The sequence below is a fragment of the Papaver somniferum genome, unplaced genomic scaffold (assembly GCF_003573695.1).
Source record: "Papaver somniferum cultivar HN1 unplaced genomic scaffold, ASM357369v1 unplaced-scaffold_117, whole genome shotgun sequence".
Classification (NCBI taxonomy): domain Eukaryota; kingdom Viridiplantae; phylum Streptophyta; class Magnoliopsida; order Ranunculales; family Papaveraceae; genus Papaver; species Papaver somniferum.
In genome coordinates this window covers 11,370,777-11,394,996 of record NW_020620714.1, presented here as the reverse complement: position 1 = coordinate 11,394,996, position 24,220 = coordinate 11,370,777, and the positions used below count along the sequence as shown (strand labels likewise).

The 24,220-nt window shown below is 35.4% G+C and overlaps 2 protein-coding genes across 38 annotated transcripts; one reads left to right on the top strand and one right to left on the bottom strand.

The window, feature by feature from the left end:
• The first annotated feature begins 947 nt into the window (after positions 1-947).
• On the top strand, positions 948-6,084 carry LOC113330040 (oligoribonuclease-like). Its single transcript, XM_026576896.1, has 8 exons — positions 948-1,166; positions 2,851-3,009; positions 4,125-4,201; positions 4,427-4,508; positions 4,606-4,661; positions 4,848-4,934; positions 5,273-5,363; positions 5,657-6,084. The coding sequence occupies exons 1-8, from the start codon at positions 1,079-1,081 to the stop codon at positions 5,773-5,775; spliced, it is 759 nt and encodes a 252-aa protein (XP_026432681.1). The 5' UTR covers positions 948-1,078; the 3' UTR covers positions 5,776-6,084.
• Positions 6,085-7,092: 1,008 nt separating this feature from the next.
• On the bottom strand, positions 7,093-11,776 carry LOC113329944 (UDP-xylose transporter 1-like). 37 transcript variants are annotated; one of them, XR_003350014.1, is made up of 7 exons: positions 11,349-11,776; positions 11,091-11,163; positions 10,779-10,811; positions 10,086-10,420; positions 9,413-9,890; positions 8,965-9,297; positions 8,399-8,709 (listed from the first exon to the last, which is right to left on the bottom strand). XR_003350014.1 is itself a non-coding variant. In XM_026576792.1 (6 exons), coding segments are annotated over exons 2-6 (552 nt in total). In that variant the 5' UTR covers positions 10,781-10,811; positions 11,091-11,776; the 3' UTR covers positions 8,399-8,577. The 37 variants fall into 37 exon arrangements, 11 of the variants coding, with proteins under 11 accessions (XP_026432576.1, XP_026432577.1, XP_026432574.1 ...); XR_003350016.1 differs by having other exon boundaries at positions 10,086-10,096; XR_003350020.1 differs by having other exon boundaries at positions 9,846-9,890; positions 11,091-11,776.
• Positions 11,777-24,220: the final 12,444 nt, after the last annotated feature.

Genomic DNA, 24,220 nt, shown 5'->3' with positions numbered 1-24,220 from the left:
GAGCTTGAGGTTCCTTACATAATGTTCATTGCATTTTATGGTGGGTAACCCACCATCCACCCGATCCAACCCACCGTAATATGGGTCGGGTGAAAACCGACCCATTTGTAATGTTTTGTTACCCGCCATCAGTGGGTTGGGTGGTGGGTGAGGCCAAAACTGACCCAATCCAACCCATCTGCAGCCCTATGAAAGTATCACTTTTTCTGAAACGGGGCGAAAGTATCACTTTTTTCTGAAACAGACCGAAGGTATCATTTTTTCTGAAACGGGGCGAACATATCATTTTATCTAAAACTGGGCGAAATTATCACTTGCCTTTGTAGTTGATGTCCCGAGGAGTGATGTTAAGACATTGGACTACTCATATCCCTTACTCTGCTTTCTCAGGTTCTCTTTCTAACCCTGAGGCATCTGATTCGCCATCACATCTGCTTATGAGTGACGTCGAGTGGTGTGGGGTTCTCTTCATATGTTTAGGAGATTGAAAACTTAACGAAGTTTTTTTCTAAAACCGAGCAAAAGTATCACTTTTTCTAAAACTGAGCAAAAATATCCCTTTTTATTGAAACAAGGCGAAAATATTACTTTTCCTAAAACAAACAAAAGGAATTGCAAACAAACTCATCTTTAGACTCTTTTTCGGTCGGCTCTTCCACCGTGGCAACGGTTGAACTAGTTAGTTTCGCTTCTAATTTCTGAAACTATTCTGGCTTCAGTTCCCCAAACAAGCTATCAATCACTTTCACAAAGAATTAAAATCGCCAAACAATCCAGTGGACTTCCCGTTGACCTAACACAAAAATCAGTCAACACAATCAACGACCAAAAATCACCTAAACCGATCATCTTCCATATATAGATATATCAGCACGTGTCAAACCCAACACCAGCGATAACACCTTAACTCAACCACAACGCATCACAATATCATCATCCTTCCCCGTATATAAGAACGGCATTATTTTTGCCTTCCTCCTCCAATTCGCTAGTGACGACCAATAATTCAAACAAGAAGAAGACTCTAATAAACAACCCAGAATCTAGAGCAACAGCAACTCAAGCAGCAGCAGCAGCAATGAGTATTGATGGACTTTCAAATGCTTTTTCTGTACTCGATTTAGATGTTGATGATCATCAAGCCCAAACACCAATAATCACTACAGGTTCGTAATTCCTTAAACCCCCTTTTCTTTTAATTTCTTCAATCGTGCTTTTCTTGCGATAAAAATTGTTAGTTTCCTTAAACCCTAATTTGTTTTTTTGAATTAGAGTTTGTTAAGAATTAGGAAAGTTGACTGATTTTGACTAGGGTCAAGTTTGATTTCTGACCGCCTTCTATATTCAGTTTTTGTCTGGAATTAGGAATCATAAACCGACTTCTATACATAGTCTAGAGGCCTTTTGTGTGTTGTGTATAAATAGCTTAAGAATTGGGTTCCAATAGCATAGCAATTGGGTTCCAAGAACATATAAAGAAGAACAAGAAAGAAACTTGTAGAGGTTTGTTTGAGAGAGAATGTTTAAGATGGATCAGAATAGTGGGTTTGTGCAATCTGATATGGAGAATGAAGTATACCTAATAAAATTTGAGGAATTGCCTGCGTTTCCAGAGGATTGGACAGATCCTGACAACTATTTGGATTGGATCTATCATGTTAAACATGTACTTGATCATTGGAATGTGATTGACTCCAAGAGAGTTAGCTTAGTGGTTGGTACTTTTAGTGGTTATTCATTAATGTGGTGGAATAGTCTTCAATTACGACGTGAAAGGGAAGGGATGACGAGGATTACTGATTGGGTGGATATGGTTCGTGAATTGCATAATAAGTTTATACCGGTTTCGTATACATCGGATACTTAGCTGAAGCTACTTGAGTTTAAGCAGACAGAGAGTATGAGTGTGGAACAATATACTGAGATTTTTGAGAATTTGTGTTACAGAGCTGATATAAAAGATAATGAAAAATAGAAAGTGTGTTGGTACGTTAGTGGGCTAAGGGAGACGATTAAATGTGATTTTCCAATAAGAGATTTTATTACGAACATGAATGAAGCTATACACATTGCTTGGGAGACGATTAAATGTGATTTTCCAATAAGAGATTTTATTACGAACATGAATGAAGCTATACACATTGCTTTGGAATATGAAACGCTATAGAACTTTTACCATAGAGGGTAATCAACATAAAATAGAGTATCAACTTAATGAATAATGAAGACTGAAGAGTAACAACATAATGATGCGGAATCTATGGGAGTTGTTGATGAGGAGGAATATGTGAGAGTTGTTCATGAAGAATGAAGACATTTTTTTTTTCTTTCCAGTTCATTCTCTTGATTTTTTCTTAGGTCAGATATGTTGGAGTTTCTTTTATGTTGGGATTGTATAATGCTTTAGTAACATAACTAAAAGCTCTATTTAACTAAGGAAAAAAACTTTGTTTCAATAACAATTTTACATTTTCAAGTACCCGTGTTTACCAATTTGAGTCCACTGGGTGAACTTGTATTCTTTTACTAGTCATAGCCCTTCAATCAGGGCATGCGGAAACGCAACATGGAGTATTGCTGTGGTTATGTATTCTGGCTGGGTGGCATTTTTATTTCCTTAAGCCTTTCAAATTTTTATTTCCAATTTTTTGTACCAGAACTTACGTCCTTTCCTACGTGAATGGCACTCCACTAGAATTAATTGTGGTAACTTTCACACACACTTGTATGAGTCCTCTGTGTCTGTGTTTATGTCATGTCATGGTGAAATAGTTGATTATTATCTTAGAATTTTACTGATATGTACTGTTAGTGTCCTCTATTGACGAAGCAGTTTCTTTGATTCATCAGATAAGGTTTCAAGGAAAGGTAAAAAGCCAAGTGAGATGACAGTTGTAAAAGAAGACACGAAGCCAAGTATAAAACCTGATAAACTGGGCTTGCGTAGCCATCCAACAACTTCCGAAGAATACAGGATGCCACTTGTTTGGATCGACTTGGAAATGACAGGTAGGTGGCTAATCTTTATGCATGTTTAACACTTTTTGGCACAAGATGTAGATACTTGGATAGTTTAATTGCATGCCTCAAAGTTTTTTATTTGAGAACTATATTCATGCAAACTAAAGCCTTATCCTTTTATATACGTAGCATTGATAATAAATATGTTTGATATGCTTATGCTAATACTTGATAACAAACTTCCGTCCCTGAATGTATTTATTTGAGCCTAGAGGTAAGACGTTTTTGTGAAGATGCACTTATTCTTCCTTTCACTGGCCCCTTGTTGAGGTTTTGCTTTTGTGTCATCTTATCACTCTTGTTTTTTCTGTGTCATCTTCGCCTACAACCTTTTTGGTATCTATCTTCGTTTCCCTAGTTTCCTTCATTAAGTTTCGTGTAAAAGCCCATGGTGTTTCCTCCGGACCTTCTCTATTAATTCTACCCAAGTATGTTTTTCTCCAACCAGATTTTAAAGGCTCATCCTATTAATGACTTGAAGCCTTGAACTCCACTTGTGTAATTTTTCTTCAAAGCCTGTCCCAAGCCAGGATAAAGGAGGAGGGTTCGTGATTGGCATGGAAAGCAATGGTAAAAACCACAGCCATGGCTCTATGAAAATAGGGTCGTGATAGGCGTGGCCAGCAATAGACCAAAAGAGAACGAGAGCAGTACCAAGAGGGGTGACTGCTTGAGAAGGCCTCGTGTACCTTTCTTTGGTTGAAAACCAGCCATTTCCTTATAAAAGGGCAAGAGAAGTACCAAGATGGGTGACCGCTTGGGAAGTCCTCTTGTTTACATTCTTGCCTACCCCTCTTTGTGTGGGACCAAAGGCTCAGAAGAAGAATGATCCTATTAATGACTTGATCTCATAGGATACCATTTCAAAATAATTTCCAAGTGGAGCTTCTAACTGCAAGCCACTGCCACACAGAATACACATGTATTTTAAACGTGTTTCCCGTGTTAATTGGACAACTAAGGCACCAAAGGCATGGTACTTGTGACTCTGTTTACGTGTAACTTAAACTCAAGTAACACTGACAACAGAAAATTTGTTATTATTACATTTTGTGATAGTATTTTAATTTTGTTCTTATTCTTACAAACTTGTTACTTTGTAGGTCTGAATATTGAAATTGATCGGATCCTGGAAATAGCTTGTATCATTACTGATGGAAATCTGGAAAAATCTGTGGAGGTCAGTTGATTCCCGTTTCCAGCAGAGTTTTCTTTATTTATCTCACATTTATTATTGCATCTTCTTGTTTAGTGTTTTCTAATCTTGTTGGTGTGCAAATGATGTTTAATTGCTTCTGGTTATATGTTCGGGTATTAGTGGATTATCGCAGCGTGATCAAGTGACGAGCTAGTCCTTTCGTACTGATCTCTTCTTTTTCCCCCCTCTTTTTTTCTGTCCTTGTAGGGTCCTGATTTGGTAATTAATCAGACCAAGGAGTGTCTAGATAATATGGGGGAGTGGTGCAAAGAGCATCATGCAGCTAGTGGTATGCAGCTTACCAACATTAAATATTGCAGTTATTTTCAGTTAATTGTCTGTCATGTGTTCCTGGGAATTGCGAATGATAAATTTCTTTCTTTTAGGGTTGACCGATAGAGTTCTAAACAGTGCAATAACAGAACGAGAAGCTGAAAAACAGGTATTCTCTCGCAGACTTTTTCTTACAATTTTCACCGCCCTTCAGTTTTTCTTGTACAGATATATAAGTGTTTTTGGTTATCCAAGAACCGTATCTTCGTTATGTTTTCGATTTCTAAATTCTAAATTCTAACGCTCAATCTGCTCTTCGTTGACAATTTCTCTTTCATTGGATATTGATTTGTAGGTTATGGAATTTGTGAAAAAACACGTTGGATATAATACAGCTCTACTAGCTGGGAACTCGATTTATGTGGATTTCCAATATTTAAAGGTATTTCTTTTATGCTGTTCAATATTGTAGTTGGTGCGCGTCTTTAACAGTTTGATTCCTGTTTTCATTTGTCCAAGAGTGACCTTACTACCAACTAGTATTTGCTTATGGTTCTTGTTAATTGGATCTGGTGTTTCATAGAGTTGATGTTTCTATAATAAACTCTAGCTTTAAAGTTTATTTTGTATGGAGTTTGTTCTGCAGAACCGAAATGAAAACAAAGTAGTTGGGCCTCTTGAAAGATTTATTTGTTTAGAGCGTGATTTATATTTTCCTTTCTTTGCCAAGTATTGCATCAAAAAAGTGACCATTAAATAAATTTCTCTCTTTCTCGACAGAAATACATGCCTGAATTGGCGAGTCTTTTCTCCCATGTAGTCGTTGATGTCAGCAGTGTGAAGGCTCTATGTTGCCGCTGGTTCCCAAGAGGTAATGTTTTTTCTCTCTCGCAGTAGTTACATAGCTGTGTCATATCGCCAGCAAAGATCAATATCTGCACAAGTGTTCACCTGAAATTGTACACTTATTCCCAGTCCTTTGTACGTCATTACACAATTGAAACTTTTCAAATTCCACGTGCATTCTGAAAGTTTTGTACGTGATAGATAACCTGACTTCTATCCTTGTAGTTCATTCTATATTGTTAGGCCAGACAAACTCGATGCAGAATATAGGCAAGAACCAGATGGACTAATGTGTAGAATCCTGTTCTTTTTGTGCAGATAACAAGAAGGCTCCTTCCAAGGAAAACAAACATCGAGCAATGGATGACATTAGAGAAAGCATCAGGGAGCTCAGATACTACAAGCAAAATATATTCAAGGCCAGGTCAAAAGAGTGATGTGTAGTATCACATTGTGTTTTGAGTTCATTGTAACTTGTGCTTTTACATGTGTAAGCCGCTTAATGTAAAACATGGATTGCTAATCATGATTTCGGCATACTCAAGAATCACTGAGCCAAGTTCGGCTTTACAAACATGTAGGTGCCAGAAATGGGGTCTATATGAGTATTACTTTGATTTTGAGCGTCTTTTTCTTCCTCTAAAATCTAAATGCTCTTCTGGTGCGATTATCCAACACTGTCCACCAATTTGTGTAATTTATTAAATTGAAGTGCAGTAGCCCCAATAACAACATGAGGCAGCCAACAGGTTTTTCAAGTAATGAGTAGAAACTTGTAAGATTTCAAAAATCATTATCAACCTGAAATAAGAAAAAAAAAAAAAAAAAGCACCAGCCGGGAATCGAACACGGGTCTGTACCACTAGACCACTGGTGCTGATTGTTTATACGACTTTCCCCCCCTTTTTACTCGTCGAATGATTTCAAGGCTGCTAATAGAAGTACCAAATTGCTTGGGTGTACCAATTCCTTACCAATATGCACCGGTACACCCCCAAGTAATTTGATACCCTTATTAGTAATCTTGATTCAAGGTTTGAAAAACGGGTCACGGTTCAGGTCACGGGCACTTGACGTGACCGTTATATAGCATTTTGACGGGTGTGAGCACGTTTTGAAAAAAAAGCGCGTTATTTAGAGAAAAAACTTGTTTTTTGTACATTTTTCATAAAAACGGGCGTTATAACGGTTAAATAGAAAATTAAAAAAAATCATGATCTGAAATTCCTATGCAACGGTTATAACGTGCCCAAAAAACGTTGTGACCATTCATTTTTAAATTTTGTCCCACTAATAGATGACCTATATCACTAAACTACCATTTTAATTGATTATTGTTAGTATAAGAAATATGTATAATTCGATTGTCATGTTTATATTCTTTACGTAGGTGTTTTAAAATACTTCTAACTATACAAGTTACGAAAGTTTGATAAAATTCGTACGGTATAGCCACTACTAGAATTTTTTCGGCAACAATTATCCAATTTAAGAGAGTGCATAACCTATCCAATTTATTGAAAATGATTCATTTCTTGGACTCAGACAAACCTTATCCAATATAAGAGAGTGCATAACCTGTCCAATTTATTGAAAATGATTCATTTCTTGGACTCAGACAAACCCACTACGGGTGTAACTACGGAAAATCCATAGCTACACCCAAGTGTTGAATCTCTTGTTCTTGACTCATTTCAACTTCAAAACCCTAAAACAATTTCTAGATCTGAACTTATTACCCACAAAAATGATAATAAAAGTGCTAGAATGTAAAGGAGACACTTGATTTTTACATGGTTCGATCATAATCGATCTACATCCATGGTTGTTCACTATGATTAATTGATTTACAATGTGAGACTCCATTAATGAGTTTTTGGAGCTCTTCTAGATCTAGTTTTGGGGAAGAAGATGATAGAGAAAAATAAAATCTGATTCCCTTTCTCTCTCTTAGATATTTTCTTTAGTACTATAGAGTAAAAATGAATTTACAAATATAACCTTTGCTTCCAAACTAAGCTATCTTGGTCTAGATACTATGTAAACTATCTTAGGAATGTCATACTACATTGGCTTTCATTGGGCACCAGACGTTGAGCATGGTTTTTGGTATCTACATTTTGCCCTTTTTTCTTGAGTATGGCTTGAAGAGCAATCCTTAAGAAAAAATCCGTGTTGGTGTAGTTCTTGGAGCGAGACGTGTGGTGCTCGAGTGGACATCTTTGATCTTTGCTGTTGAAGGAACGAGCGAAAGAATAACTTGAAAAGTATATACTTTACTCTTATTCTTTTGCGAAGTTCGGAAGCTTCGTTTTGGTACAGAAGCACCATTCCTTGATCTTGTTGCTGTCGATCATGAGTTTTGGTACAGAAGCACCATTCCTTGATCTTGTTGCTGTCGATCATGAGTTGTTGTTGGGATCATTCATTGCTTCGCTTCGATTTTGCCCTTGTATGCTTGATTGTTGAATCTTCATGTTGGAGAGAAGTAGCGAGGTGTCGTGTTACACGTAATGAGCTAAAATTGACGAAGTATGTCGTGAGCAAGATATCTTCGTTAACGTTATCCCTTTGCTTTAGAGAAAATAATGCTGCAATCTCGGGTTTGCATGGTCTACTTCTTGCATATTTATTCATCATATCCAGCTGCCGCGTCAGTTCTATTGCCTTTTCCCTTGCTAAGGCATTGCCTGTTGTTGCACTCAATGTTGACTCGATGCTATCATGTTCAATCCCTGCTTCGTTGGCTTTATACTCAGCATATGGTGACCTCCGGCTTTATCACCTCGCAGCTTTCGATCTCTTCGCAGTAACCCTTCCTGCTTTTGGTCAGTCCGCCTTGGCTTTCCTTTTGGTGTTGTTTCTAACCCTGCACGAGTCAAGAGTGGTTTACATGCCCTCCTCCATCCATTGCAACTTAATGTTCTCCTCTGCGTGCCCATCTGAGTAACAGTAATTCTTAAAACGACTGGTCCTGGGAGCACTATAAGTTTTCAGATTACGTCTCCCTTCGATAGACTTAACAGTAATTCTGATAAACACAGTCCTTTTACTGGATCATATGCTATTAAAAAAAATGAAATTGATTCAGCTGGATTCCGAAACTGACCCATCGAATCAAATAAAATAGCAACAAACAAGAAACTACAGTTCAATTTACATACAAGAAATCATTCCTATTCAATAAATGTTAGAACTCATTATACGTACAACACACTGATCATAGCTTAGATTCAGAATCACCAAAAATTGTAAACTAAAGCTGAATCAGCACCAATACGAGTGATAAGTTTTCTTAAAGATAAGTACAAACTGACAAAATGATAAACTATCTGATGACGAACTGAGCCGCACAACTCAGAATCGCATACCTGCAGCAAAAATAAGCTTGTACATTAGTTTACAACTAATTTCAACATGACAAGAATAGACTATTCAGAGATAATATAGAAAACAATATGCAATTCATTCGCCATACATAGCTTGACCTACACATAAAAGGATTGTGTATACGCTACAAGAGATGTAGGCATGCTGACAAGAGATACTTTTTAAGTATTCTGAACAATAACTTGATTCATAAAAAAATTTAACTAGAAGTTTGTACAAGTCAAATGTCCACCAACCATTGATTCGTTCTGAGGTTTCAACTCCTTGAAGATCCTTTATGTGGAGAAATAAGAGGTGCAGGTTCTTAAGACAAACTTAAGAAAATAATGGAGCCAATGTGTACCTTGTTACCCATAAACTTAATCAACCATCTCCGGTTAACTACGCATGGGTTACATAAGTATAAACTTTGATAGTGCATGGCTGAGACAGAGTTCAAGTAATATATTGACAAAGCAAATGCAACAAATGCAATTGCTTATACAAACTTGAACAACAGACAAGCTCACCTTGTCAAGGAACAGGGTCTCTGACAGTACTGTAAAGGGTATAATTGCAAGTTTGGTCATCTGCACAGAAAAATCATTTCATCTGGATTAAACTTTCACTACTACAACCAAACTAAACTAATCAGATCCTAAATTCTCTTAAAAATGATCATAAGATAAAATCAAAGTAGTTAACCTGGTAGAATCCAATGGAATTGAACCCAAGACATAAATCGAGAAGTCCAGTAGACACGTCATTTAAAATACCAAATAACATCACAGTTTCGGTATCAATTGCCTTGGTCTTAAAAACATTGAATCTTTGTGCCACATGAAGTGTGCAAAATGTAACCAATAAATGCCAACTAGTTGATGTTATAGATGCAAATAAACGAGAGGTTGAAGTTAAAAAGAGTGAATCAGAAGATTTCAAGACACAAATACGTTTCAAATCAAAAATACGTGGGCCTGTGAGATTGAAATACCTAATCCCCGTCATCATCGGAATCACACCAAAGCTAGTGAGCGCACTACAAATTAAGAAATGTAATTTTTCGAAGGCGCTAATATTGGGAGATAGGTCTGCGCACTTTGTTAGAAGTATAAACACTAAGATCCCGAATGCATACTTATTATCTGTGATTCCACCAGTTTTGATATCAAGAATTGTTGACCTACAATCAACGAAGTACTAAACTTTAGCTATGCAAGTGGAGAAACAGTTGAGCACAACTGGTAAAAGTAATGCAAGTGAAGCTCATGCTTACCTACAAAAATATCAAAATGAGTAACATGGTATCTTATGTTCTCATATATGCATCAGTATATATATCCTGGTTAATCTTGCAAGATATCTAAAGTGGACTCACCATTATTGCCACTATCAGTACCAACAATCCAGAGTACATGAACAATACCCCCAACCCAGCAACCACATAATAAAAAGCACAAACCATATTTCAGAAAATTCATTTCCACGAGTAGCAGCAAGTAATCAACGTTACATAAAGAAAAGGAAGCTCAAATTGGGTGGTAGTATATCTTCAGTCAATCAAATTTCTTTATGGATCACCAGATGTAACCCTCACCGAAGTTGTTAGATGGTTCATTGCAGAACTAATCTCGATCCTAACTGGTTACTAAAGATACATAAAGACCATGTTGTAAGGGATCGCAGTGGCTGGGAACCGATTTGATATAAATCCTACAAGATTTAGTTAACCATATAAAAATCTTGAATGAAACTATCTTACAAATCAATATTTTAACCTCTTATCAACAGATCATTACTATATACACTTCCTGACTCTCAAGTTTGTACAGAGTCAGGACAAAGAGGTTTATGTTCAGTCCTTTAGATGATAAAAGGCATCTGAACTAGTGGTTGGAGTGAAGGTCAAACAAACAAATTGAGAATAAAATATGAATAGAAGAATTTCCATAATAGCTCACTCAAGCACCTATATTTGATAGCAGATTAACAAATTCATAGTATTTAGACATTTCAAGTGAACATCAAACATCAAACACAAAAAACATTAATGTGACAAAATAGTACTTACATAAACTACTCTTCTTATCATCAAGAGAAACCCCTGCAAACATCAAACACCAAAAATGCATCATGATTCTTATCAAACCCAATTTCATAACTAACCTAGAGGGCTAAAACCAGAAAGATTTTACTAAACAAACAATCGAAAAAACTAAAAAAATTCAACAAACTCAAAATCCCAGACTTCTTAGCTGCATTTACTGTCAGTTCCAAACTTAAATCACTCACAACAGAAACCTAATAAACATTTCAGAAATCAAATCAACAGCAAAGATAAGACCAAAAAAAAAACATAAGATTGAAGAGAAGTAAAAGGAACCTCTGCACAAAGGTATACAAAATAGCTACCACCTTTGAGATTTTGATACTGATTAGGTGATATAGGGTCTTCTCTGCATCAATGAAGTTGTTAGGGTTCTGTTTCAAAAATTTACTAAAAGTCTCATTTTAGGATTTCGAGACATACCAAGGAATCAACAGATTCGGGTTTGTGAGTAGAAATCACCAAAACTGATGTTTCAATTTCGAAAATCAAGCAAAAATGGAAAAGAACATGTAATAACAATAAGGTTTATACCTGAGGAAATTTTCTTCTTGGAGTCTTCACCACCACCAGAAATAGCAGCAATATGGTAGCTGATGTCGCTGATGATGAATCGACATATTCAGATCGAATTAACCAATACCAAGCAAATATAATCTAATCAAATAACAATAATCTCAACTAAAAACTAAATTAAAGTTAAAAATGAGTTCAATCTCTAGTTCGATATCTTCTTCTTCCCGTTAATTAAACTAGATACAGGGTTACAAAAAGGGTTTCCTTTTGATTTCTGCTGATATATGAACTTTGATTTTGAGACGGGTTATGATTAATCTTCGATTTGTATGTGAGAGGTTCGATCTGTGAGAGTGACGCTGTGGTAGAAAATTGAGAGAGAAACAGGTTGTGAAAGAACCGAGAGAGAAGTGAAAGAAGAGATATACCGAGATGCAGATAAGATTTGTTTCTGGAAACCTATAGAAACAACTTTCCAACGCAGTCTAGTGGGACCAGAAGAACAAGTTCCTTCAACAGTCATAATATAAGTCCACGTGGAGGGACTTATATTTCCTAAACTGCCCTCCTGTATTACGGCTGCTATGGGGCTCGATTTGCTTTTTCGTGAAAAGGGACTTCCATGGGAAGCCCAATGTATAAAGATAGGCCGGGTAGTCTTATTAATAAATCTTAACCAGACTTGAAAAACTCATTTTCCACTAGTGAGCTTCCTTTCCACAATCCGGTTTTATACATGTACCACATAGCCCGATTGTTTTAATCTCTTCGTAATCAGATTACTTATGTTTCTATATGTACCAATTTCTTACTTGATTTTTTTTTTGTGTAGAATGGACTTCACACACCTACCATTTTACCCTCGAGAGATAATCTTGGAGGATATTGTTAGGACACCACAGAGAGTGCTAGAAAGGAGCCTTTATAAGTTTTCCTATGGGCGTGAGACCCATCTTGAACAAGCCCTTGCATTGATTGACAAACTTGCACTGGAGGAGCTTTATGAAGTCATGAGGTTCACTAGGATGAGGAGAAACATGATTTTATCTTAGAGGGATCTCCATGCAGAAATGGAAGGTATGTGGGAACAAATGGCTCAAGCACAAGCTGCTTCTCCTGATGGTGCTACTGCTGGTGATGCTGGTGCTGGTGCTCTTGATGTTGCCGCTCCTGGTGGTGCTGCAAATGCTCCCGGTGGTGCTGCTGATGCTGGTGCTCCTGCTCTTTAAATTTTTACGTTTAAGTTTTAGATATTAAAAGTTTAGGTTTATAAGCCTACTTGTGGTTGTTTTAAGTTCTTGACACTCTTTTAAGGTTTGTATTTTGGATGATCTCTTTGTTGAACTTAATGCACTTGAAGTTTTCATTATAATTATGTGTTGCTCGACAATTCTAGCCTTCCATGCCAACAATCGGTCTACCCGATATGTCACAATAAACCGATTGTGAAATCCATTCTTCCTGGATGTTTTTAAGCCAAGCTAGAATCGGATCACATATGGAAATATATAAACCTATTAGTGTCGGTGAAAATTCAAAAATTAAAATGTCTTTAATCGGTTTACATTGGTCACAAGAAAGACTGATTCCTTGTGGCATATAAACACAATCGGATTTTACAGTCCTTCTAAAAGACCGATTATTTCAAATTATTTCACGTTTTCCAAAAAAAAATAGCTGTTTGGGACATTCTCTATAAATAGAGACCTCACCCTTGGACCCCATTTGCCCCAAAATTGATCATTTTATCCCTCCTAACTCCATATACTCCACAACTACTCATTTCATACATATACATACAAGAAATGGCATCATTCGACCACGCGGAAGATTTGGAAATAACGAAAGCATGGTATGCGGAAAATCGACTTAGACGTCAATCCTCTGAAAAGGAGGATTCAACAACCTTTTGGGATAAAGTACACAACACATTTAGGAAAGAGTATGGGAATCCTAATGCAATAAATGTCCAACAAGTCCATGATAGGCACTTAGTCATCGAAAATGCGATACTTTCTTTTTTAGCTCTCCAACCTCGGATTTTTAACACTCGCCCCTTCAACTTGTCCATTGCAGAATTTGTAAGTAATTTTGTTTTTTCTTTTTACGTAACCCATGTTGTTTTATCTTCCAATAAAACACCACTAACAAATGTAAGTTTGTTTTTGTGTATTTGTAGCACGAAGTCGTGAAAGCACTACTTGGAGGAAAAGGGGGAAGCATTCGCATTCGATGCAAGCTATCACTTCTTGGAAAAAAGAATGCCGGAGGATAACCCGGACTACTTGGATGCGGTATCGTCTTCGGAGGAGGAAGATTAATGGATTTAGAATTGTTTGTATAGGTTTTGTGGGTAGACCTCTATGTAAACCCTCACGAGACTATAACTCGTCCACTAGGGTCGCCTAAGGGTTTAAAGGATTGATGCATGTGTTAAATGCATCCTACAATAATAATGGAATGAATGAAAATTGGTAATGAAAGGAAACAATCGGTTTATACATGTCATAAGTAAAATCCGGTTTCGAAAATCGGATTATAAACATGTCAACGTTAACCGATTATAGAATCGGTTTACAAGTGAATGAACGTAAACCGATGTTGAGTACTGTTTACAAAAAAAAATCAAAATGTTGATGTTTTGATGAACCCTCTAACATTAGTTAATGTCACATCCAAAACAAAATTAACCTCTAATACGATTAATTAGTGCTAATTAATCAGAGATAAAATAGGTAGTTTGGTATTTATTTTGATAAGGGATGGTGTGAAATGATTTCTAATGACCTTTTTTGTCATCTAGCTGTAGGCCTCAATTAAGTGGTATAAGCCCCAATTTAGCCACATTTTTAAGACTAAATGGATACCAAACACATTTGACTAATTTTAAACCATGTTATCATAGCATTACAATAATTGTTGTCATCCAACTAATTATATTCCAACGGTCTCCAACTTTAGAAGTGATTTCTAGGAATACGTGAATGTGAGTGAGTTGTGAAGTGCAACTAGGTGTTAGGATTATTTTTTTCTTTTTTGTGGATTGGTATTTCATTGAAAAAGACTAACTTAAGGCGTTAACAGCCGTTACAACATAGTAATTATAGATACTACATGAAAAACAATGACAAACAAAAGTAAGTACAAGATAAAATCACTGGTAGGTATTGGACACGCATTTGTTACCTCGTTAAAAACCTTGACAAGGAAAACCAGTAACCAAGGGGATAAAACCTTGACCAAGGAAAAGAGCACAACGCGGTAGGTCCTAAAGAAGATCCTAAAACTAAAGTTGCCAAGATAACACAAACATTTATAATCTTCATTAAACTAGGAAGCATTTGTTCTCCATCGGTACCCAATGAGTAGTCTTCTAATACTGGCAGTATGTGTTGATCCACAATCAAGTTGTGAAGAATGAGAGCCTTAGCTTGCGATAAAAATATCAAGATGGATTTACCACGAGGAAGTCTAATAAAAGTGTCACGCCGGCTTATACATGAAAGAGTTCTCTTCTTTATGATTGAGGGCGACGGTTTAGTCTTTTCCGCAATCGAAGATTTAAATGGTAAAAGTTGCACTTTCGAAAAAATACAACCATTTAGAACATAGCCAGTATTGATTTCAGCATCATGTTATTTCACATGAGTCTTCAATTTCCTAATCCAAGAAGAAACACAAAAGTAGGTTAAATTACACACTATCATTACATAAATACAATACATGTTAAAAGGAGAAGCTGAAATAGAAATAACTAATAAATAAGACTAACACCAACAGGAAAAATAAACCTAAATAAAAATCTATAACTAAAAGGGAGATTAAATTGTACAATATGGGAGCAAATTAAAGGGCTTAGTCTACTGTCCGGTGTAAACTAATGCGGTCTTATCTAATCGGTCTTAACTAATCCGGTCTTAACTAATTAGAGGGCTATAGTTTAACAAGTGAAAAAGAAATAAATCAAAGAGAAGAGTGAAAGAAAAGGCCCCTTTACAGCCAAACCAAACCAACTGAAGACTCGGACACTTGTTTCTTGCAGATAATCCGGATGCAGACCCTTAAGCTTAAAAATGATTCACAAAGTTGCCAGAATACTTCGAGGGAAAACTGACTTTGATGACAAAAGAGAGGAGGAGCGTAACAGAAGGGATTAAAGGATAAAAGCAAAAATGAATTGAAGAAGGACTTGCCTGGGGGTTATTTAAGGATCAGCGGAGTTAGGGTCAGGGTTCGGGGGGACAACTTTTATTTTTATTATTTTTCAAAAGCCACAAAGATGATTATAGAGAATAACTAAAAGAGAACTCACCAGCATAAAAAAACTAAACAAAAACATACGATTAAATCAAGAAATAGTTATTAAGATTCATTCCAAAAATATCAAGACGAAGACAGACATGCATGAACAGGCCAACAAAACCAGATACCTAAAAAAAAAAAAAGATCAATTCCTAACAAGATATAACAAAGCTTTTTGATTCAAGACCTTTTATGAAGACAATCCCTTAAAGAAGACTAGCTAAGATAACACAGTCTCCACCCCTGATATCACCAAAATTTAAACAAGACCATTTAAGAAGGAAAGAAAAACACCCTTAAGCAGAAATAACAGAGAGATAGAGAAACAAATTTTAAGAAACCCTCAAAACACTCCGGCATATTAAAGATTTAATTCTTAAAAATACTTTTTAAATTTCAAGAGAAACCAAGATTTAATGAAACCCAAACCCATGATTTTTTTCTTCTCATTTTCCTGTTCAAAAACAGAAGGATTTGGGAAAGGCAACCATAATTGAATGATTAAAAGGAAAAGCAAAGATTAGAAAAAAGAGCCAGAAGATGAGCATTTTGTAGATCTTGAAACAAGAAGAATAATCATGATGTTCCCATTTAAAACCATATTGAAACTCATTTTTAAAATATAAGAAACTCCCGTAGAAGAGAGAGAAGAAGGTTTTTCATTCGAGAGTTTTTAGAAAAGATAATTAAATTTTTCCTTCAGCCGTTTTGAGTAAATGTTGATTATTTTAGACCCATTCCAGGAGAATACCAAGAGAATCATATGAAATAAATCATACTAGCAAAAATTAGTAGAAAAAGAGAGAAAGACCTAAAATAAGAAGAGGGTATAAAATCAAACCACAACTCATTACAGAAAGATAGATCTAGTCAAAAGATAACATCTTAAACCGATAAACAGAGCAACCAAAGAAGAGGGAAATATTAGAAGAAAAAAAGGTCTAGAAAGAAGAAAAGAAATTTGAAGAGAGACGATAATAGTCCAACCAAACAGAAGATATACAGAGAATTCATTACAACAGGAGAAAGAGAATCAAATTCAGATTCAACAGAAAAATTAGAATTAAAATAGATCTAGATATAGGGAAAGAAACATGAGCAGAGACATAATCCAACCCAACAGTAGAATTACAGAGAAGCCAATACAAAAGGAGAAAGAAGTACTTGATTCTACAGATCCGAAGAGAAGAAGGAAGATAGATCGAGGAACAGAAAGAAAACTCCAAAAAGAAAGAAAAATCTTTTAAAAAAAAGGAGAAAAACCATGATTTGATTCATATTATTACCCAAACCTCTATTCGATCCCCATTACTATCCTCCCCTAACTCATGATCCTAAAGAGCCCCCAAACTTATCCTAAGAAAATTACTCCATTATCAGAAAGGAGGAACGAAGAATTTTGGGGAGAGGAGAGAGAGAACACTGACCCTGGTCTAAAGTGGAGATCGGATCCTGTTGTGACTAGGTGTTAGGATATATAGGCTTTTTTTTTTCTTTTTTTTTTCTATCTGTTAGCAGATAACAAAATTTTTGTCTCAACTATGAGAGCACGTGAAAAACACGCATGAGTAAAGTGTAACTCAGGTGTTAATAACTTTTTCTATTTTCTGTTATTACAGTTATAATAATTGTAATTGTACTATCTGGCAGACAACTTTCCCTTTTGCTTTATTTTTCTGTTGCTTTATAAGGCATTCTTTCTGCAATCTCTTCTTTATCATAATATCAATAAAGCTTACAATCACTAATATCTTATCTCTGGAATTACTGAAAATTACTAAGATTCGTCTCAAGATCTTGAGGTTCTTGATTTTATAATACTTTTTCCTATTTTTGTAATCTTGAATTTCATTCTTTTCAATATCAATTTATGCAAATCTTGATTCATTCTCAAGATTTTCAATTCAGACATGTTCCCAATTCCACATCTATTTCTTAAAATTTCATTACATCAATGCCTACTTCATCTGCTTTACCATTTCAAAATATTACAAATTTCGCCTCACTAAAACTTAAAGGAAGATTGCTCGAATTATTTAATTTGGAAAAATCAACTCGAGTCAATTCTAATAACCATAGATCTTGATGATTTCTTGATGAAACTACGATATGTCCACCAACAGTTGTTGAATTAGAAGGTGCACAAGTACCAAATACTTTGTATACCCATTGGTGCAAGATGAATAGATTTGTGATGCCATATCTTGATGCAACATTTTATGACAGAATATCTAGAAGTATTATTGGTTTTACAACAACAAGGGAGATTTGGTCTTACTTAGAAAAGAAATTTCTACAACAGTTCTCATCCAATAAATGTCTTTTAAGAAGTCCACTCCATTCTATCAAGAAAGGTAAGAAGTTTGTATCTTCTTATTTTGATGAGTTAAAAACTATTACTAACTCGTTGCTACTGGTAAGCGTGTGGAAGAGTCTGATATTTTCATGTATGCACTCATGGGTCTAAAAAAAGAATACAAACAATTTTTATTTCTGCTCAAAATAGAGAAACTGAGTTTCCATTAAGTGATGTGATTCCTAGACTCTTGCACCATGAGCAGTGGTTAAAGGCCGAGGATATTGAAAATACACCAGATCTTGAAACACAAAGTTCATCTTTCTATAGTAGGAATACCTCTATGGCTTTTACATCAAAGTATAATCCTCAACATAAAAATAAATCTCAAGTCACTGATTTTAGTCAAGTATGTTGTCATATATGTAGGAAAAATGGTCACACTGCAAACAGATGCAATTTAAGTATATCCCAAATAAAAATACATCTAATGAGAAAACTAGTTAAACTTCTTATTCTAGTGAGAATTGATACATATGTATCTTCCTCTCTTGGGGAATTAGTGATCCTCAAGACGGATTGAGGATAAAAATGTAATTTGGGAGGGATTACTGATATAAGGCAGTATTCCTATAGTAGGAAAATAGATTCCTAGGAGGTTTGGAAAACCAAATCTAAGTAAGGGAGTATACCTAGATAAGGAAATACTTCCTAGCAAGGGAAACATACCTCGAAATGGAATTATTCCTAGATAAAGAATTATTCTTAGAAAGAAATAGATTCCTAAGAGGTTTGGGAAACCAAACCAAGCCTATAAATATGGATGTTTATCTCATAACTAAACACACCTAGAGGAGGGAAATTTGTGAGACAAATTATCTAGAGAAAAGTTTATGAGGCAATTAATTATTATAAAAGTAAGATTAGCAAATACTTTAAGGTTATTTACCTAGAGAGATTGTGAGCGTAACAAAGAGAGAATTGTAATAGTTTTCTTGTTCATAATCTAGAGAAGATATATTTATTCGAATTACTTATTTGTCTTTTGTTTTCTATCTTTCGTTTATTATTATTCTGAATTACGCCTCCCTAATAACAAAAACCTGCAAACAATCACTTGAATCTCTTGGGATCAACCACGGACAGAACGGAGTCTGTTAACAATGGATTATCACAAGATCGTCTTTAAAACTAACAACAGTCTAAAGATCCCCGTCGAAACTCTGAACTAGTTTGAGTGAATCTTATATCAGAAGAGAAGATTCTCAAGATTAAACAAATTAGGTGCAATCAGATTTCAACCACCGTTAGTCAATCAAATCAATCGAAAACAAAAGATAAACCGCAATTATGTAGTTTCCCACCAACTGGTCTCGCTAGAGCTTCTCAATCCCAAAGAACACTTTAAATTGAGTGGCCGTAAGAGATTTCGCCTAATTAGATTACTCTCCTCTCCGAATAGGCGGATACCCCAGTAACAACAACGAAAGAGTAAATATGTTGTTACGAATGATTAGTTTGCTAGAAAGGAAAACTTCAAGTATTTATAGACAAGGAAGTTTGGACACCAAGGAATTTCCAAAACCGAAAATATTCTCAAGATACTCATTAAAGCACAGATTCGGTTTTCATAATTCCTGAAAATGCTCTGTCAAAAATTATTTTTTTCCCTTAATATCCGAGAAACTTAACTTGGAAGGTTTATTAAAAACATCCGAAAATTCAAAATAACTCCAATTTGGAGAAACATGTTTAAACATGAACTTTTTCTAGACTGCCATGGATTCGCAGCAACCCATATACTATCACAGAGTTTTTCTGATAAACTACTACACAAGGTACATGTGCTCCTTTTTTATTGTGCCTTTCCCATCAAAGATTATGAGCACGAAAAGATGAGAAAGCACAACATATGATACAACTAAGTTGCATCGGAGTAAGCTTTTTCCAGCTTACAGTGATTATCAGAAACATAGTTCATGTTTCTTTTAGGGAATTTCTTCCCAAAATATTTTCTCCCAAGACGATGATCTTTTCCAACTCTAGAGATATGATCATGTGGAGAAAATGTATAATGTGAGAATTCTCGGAGACAACTAGATCTCTCTTAATTTTTTCAATGAGATTTTCATACGATTTTCTCATTCTAAGGACTTCCTTATTATTCACATTAGTGTGATCATTTGATACAACTATCGGAAAATCCTGATTGTTTCTTTTGGCAGAGATTCTCTCTTTCCCTTCCTTCTGAAGTCGTTCCTCATCAAAAACAGAAGTGTTTCTATATGGGTGCGGAGGAACCTTTTTCCAGAAGTGATTATCAAATCTTTCCTCTGACTCCTTTGAGTTGATCTTATTGGGATGTAGTATAATCTGTCTTTCTACTGAGGAATAGTTTTTCAGTTTTTTAAGACAATAAACTTCTTTCAAAATTTTATCACAGAATGTTGAAGAAGTATAAGTTTCATGTCAAATGACTGAAAATTGTATTCCTTAGAGTCATCACGGAATCGGTTCAAAGTTTTCTTTGCACAAGATTTCGTTTGATCATAAGTAGATCTAGAAGCTGGTTTCTCATCCTCCTCTAACTTGATGCAGTTAGGAAAACTAATATCATCTTGATCTGTTTCAGATGTGATTAACCTGGTTTTGTCACAATCTGTAAAAGTCGAGCAAGGACTACTAGTTTCCTCATCAAAAGAAATTACAACAACATCATTAGTCAGAATCATAGGATGTGTCTCTTTATCTGTTAGAGACTTACCAAGAGCTTCTAGTTTGACAGCGAGATCCATTTTCTCTTTGGCTAGACAATTCAGTTGAATGTCTTTTTCTCTGATCTCCTGCTTAAGAAGATTTGAATCTGTCTTTAAAATAAACATTTTAGAAGACATAGAATGTATAGGCTTTAGGAGTTTTACCAACTCTTTATCGTCATCTTCTTTTTCCTCACGAAAAGACATAGATGTTTTCGTAACTCCTGGATCATGAGTCAACGAAGTATTAACATCTTCAACTTTTGAGTATTCAAACTCTTGCATAACGTTAACTGAATCGGACAGATTCAATTCTTATAGGTTGGATCGCACCAAACACAGATTGTTAAATCTTTTCGTGTTTGCCTGCTCTGATACCAATTGAAAAGGCGAGGGTACCCAAATATACCTCAAGCTAAAACTTTTCCTACCTATAAGTCCTTTCTCCGAAAGTGATTGTCTATGGACTGAGTCGAGACAATACAACTAATCGGTTCACATGTCGTGTGATCGTCTATGGATAGAGATCGAGACAATACAACAACGAAGTATGTTTACTTGATACAAAGATTCGGACTTAATCAAACACAATATGATTGCTTATCAAGTAAATAGGAATTAACGTTTGTGTAATTTTCTTTAATTATAATAAAACAATTATAATGCGGAATATAAAAGTAAATAACACAGTAAAATTTTGTTAACGAGGAAACCGCAAATGCAGAAAAACCCCGGAACCTAGTCCAGAATTGAATACTCTCAGGATTAAGCTGCTACACAAAATTACACTAACTTCTTATAGTTGAGACCAAGTAACTAACCCTATAGTTCACCTAGTTCCTTATGTATTCCCACGCCTCCAACTTATAAATAAGTCACGTACTTGGGGACAATTCCTTTGGTTCGTATTCCAAACAATAAAGGAACAACAAATCTGTTTGGTATCAACTCTATTCAACCAAGTGATATGAGTCGGACAAAGGCTCTTCCGTTTATCTCAACATAAACTCCTTCGTCAGGTCCTTAGATCTATCTTATATTCAATCATCCAAAGGTAATCGATTAAGATTAAGTCAACAACACCTTTAATCCGAAGAATCGTGTTGATGTCGATCTACTCAATTAATAAATCCAATATACCACAAGGATTAACCGATTATTAATTGGATCCTCTTTTACCGAAACAAGTATTGTGCACACCAAAGATTATAAAACCCAAGTCAGATCTTCAATATCTTCTTTGTCTTCAAATCTTCTTAAATCTTCAGTAAAAACCTGCACACAATCACTTGAATCTCTTGTGATCAATCAAACACATAACGAAGTCTATTAACAATGGATTATCACAAGATCGTCTTTAAAACTAACAACAGTCTAAAGATCCTTGTTGAAACTCTGAACTAGTTTGAGTAAATCTTATATCAGAAGAGAAGATTCTCAAGAATAAACAAACTAGGTGCAATCAGATTTCAACCACCGTTAGTCAATCAAATCAATCGAAAACAAAAGATAAAACACAATTATCTAGTTTACCACCAACGGGTCGCGCTAGAGCTTCTCAATCCCAAAGAAGACTTTAAATTGAGCGGCGGTAAGAGATTTCGCCTAATTAGATTACTCTCCTCTCTGAATAGGTGACTACACCAGTAACAACAATGAAAGAGTATAAATATGTTGTTACAAAGGATTAGTTTGCTAGAAAGTCAAACTTCAAGTATTTATAGACAAGTAACTTTGGACACCAAGGAATTTCCAAAGCCGAAAATATTCTCAAAATACTCATTAAATCACAAACTCGGTTTTCATAATTCCTGGAAATGCTCTGTCCAAAAATAACGATCGAAATCTCTCGGAAAATCTAATTAGTAAATGCACATTACTAATTTTGTAATTTCCCTACAAAATGAAATTAATAACCTTAATTAAAATATTTTTAACTTACTTATGTTTCGATCCTGAGATTCTCTTCCCTTAGCCGTTAAGGAATATCTTTGAACAATTAAAGAAACAAACATTCACAGCACGTGTTCAAAGTTTGTCGACATCTTAACTTTATAAGTTCTCTTTCACACTTACAGCCTTGAAACCGATTTGCCACACTTCCAAACAAGTTTAGAATTGGTTCATCTGACTTTCAAGAACTATGTGATTGATCAAACCAGCATTCAATCACAATCATGGGTGTACGGTTCTACCAAAACAAGTTTCGGTTCTACCTCCATGTGAGTATTTTGCATAGTCACACTAGCTTTCCAAAAATTCGGTTGACTAGGTACTAGGATCGGTTCCCTACATATATATGGTATCCCACTTATATGTGTTGCACATGTCCATATGATCGGTTCCCCTTTGCCTAAAAACGTGTTGCACATCTCCATAGGATCGGTTCCCTTTGATGTATTGCACCCCTTACAAGGATCGGTTCCCCTTTACTTTTAATTGGTAAGGCATACAAAATCCGACCATACCACAGGTGATTACTTAAGATCGGTTTTACTAATAAAAGTTATACCAATTCATAAGTCAGGCCTTTGTGAACAGTTCTTTCAAGAACACAACAAGTTGTGAGCGGTTATACTCTATCACACATATTGGTTGTTCATAATATATGTAATGAATAACAAAACCAATAACACCTAGCAATTTCCTTTTCGGTCCACAAACAAGTTTATGAACTTACTTCCTTAGAACACATGTAAACATTGTTCCCTAGGATGAAATCCTCACCTCATACCCATACATAATCACAAGAGCATTCAAATGATTATGGAGATGTCTTATCTACAAAGTTTAATGGTTAAGCAATAAACCTCGTATTGTATTCCTTAATACTATGTCTATCTAGAGTTCAACTATGCTTCGCAATTATGTTTTCGATATGCACGACTTGAAATATACATTAGGAATGGAACAATTCAAGTCAAATATCACTTACCTCAAGTGGAAGGATGATTTTTGTCGTTGTATCTCATTTCTTCTTCACATCTTCAAGACTTTGCAAGACTTCGCAATACTTGTAATGTCTCATATCCTAATACTTTCAAGCTAACCTATACGAAGTTGATTCTAGTACATAATCAAGCGACACTTAACATGAGTTTTGATTCACTAAAATATGACAACCAAACTTGACATACCAACGCTTGGTGGGTTCAACCGATCAATGCTCTAACAATCTCCCCCTTTGTCAATTTTAGTGACAAAATTCTTACACCATCTGGATAAACAAATTACAAGATTCATTAGAATCCGCCTTATTCCCGATTCAACAGCACAGTAAAACTGCTTACATTCAATCCTTGAAAATTCCGTTGTTGACATTATAATAACAAAGCTAATACTACCCCTAAGGAAGATAGGTAAATATTTAATCCGCACCTCTTTGTTATACCAATTTATATGACATGTTACTCCCCCTTAGTCTGTGCTTTCACTCTTTCGTTAGATAAAACATTCAAGTACCAATGTTCTTTTCCCTAGCGATGCCAATCAATATAAAATCAATGCCAGCATCACCTGTTTACTCCATATATTTC

Bases quoted from the DNA above. Each gene is read 5' to 3' on its own strand.
- LOC113330040 (XM_026576896.1), top strand. From the start codon at position 1,079: ATGAGTATTGATGGACTTTCAAATGCTTTTTCTGTACTCGATTTAGAT. The intron at 4,662-4,847 runs GTATTCTCTCGC...ATTGATTTGTAG, and splicing joins AACGAGAAGCTGAAAAACAG to GTTATGGAATTTGTGAAAAA. The intron at 5,364-5,656 runs GTAATGTTTTTT...CTTTTTGTGCAG, and splicing joins TTGCCGCTGGTTCCCAAGAG to ATAACAAGAAGGCTCCTTCC.
- LOC113329944 (XM_026576786.1), bottom strand. The intron at 9,298-9,412 runs GTTAACTACTTT...TTTTCTGTGCAG, and splicing joins ATTCCATTGGATTCTACCAG to ATGACCAAACTTGCAATTAT. The intron at 8,710-9,237 runs GTGAGCTTGTCT...TTTTTGCTGCAG, and splicing joins AGACCCTGTTCCTTGACAAG to GTATGCGATTCTGAGTTGTG.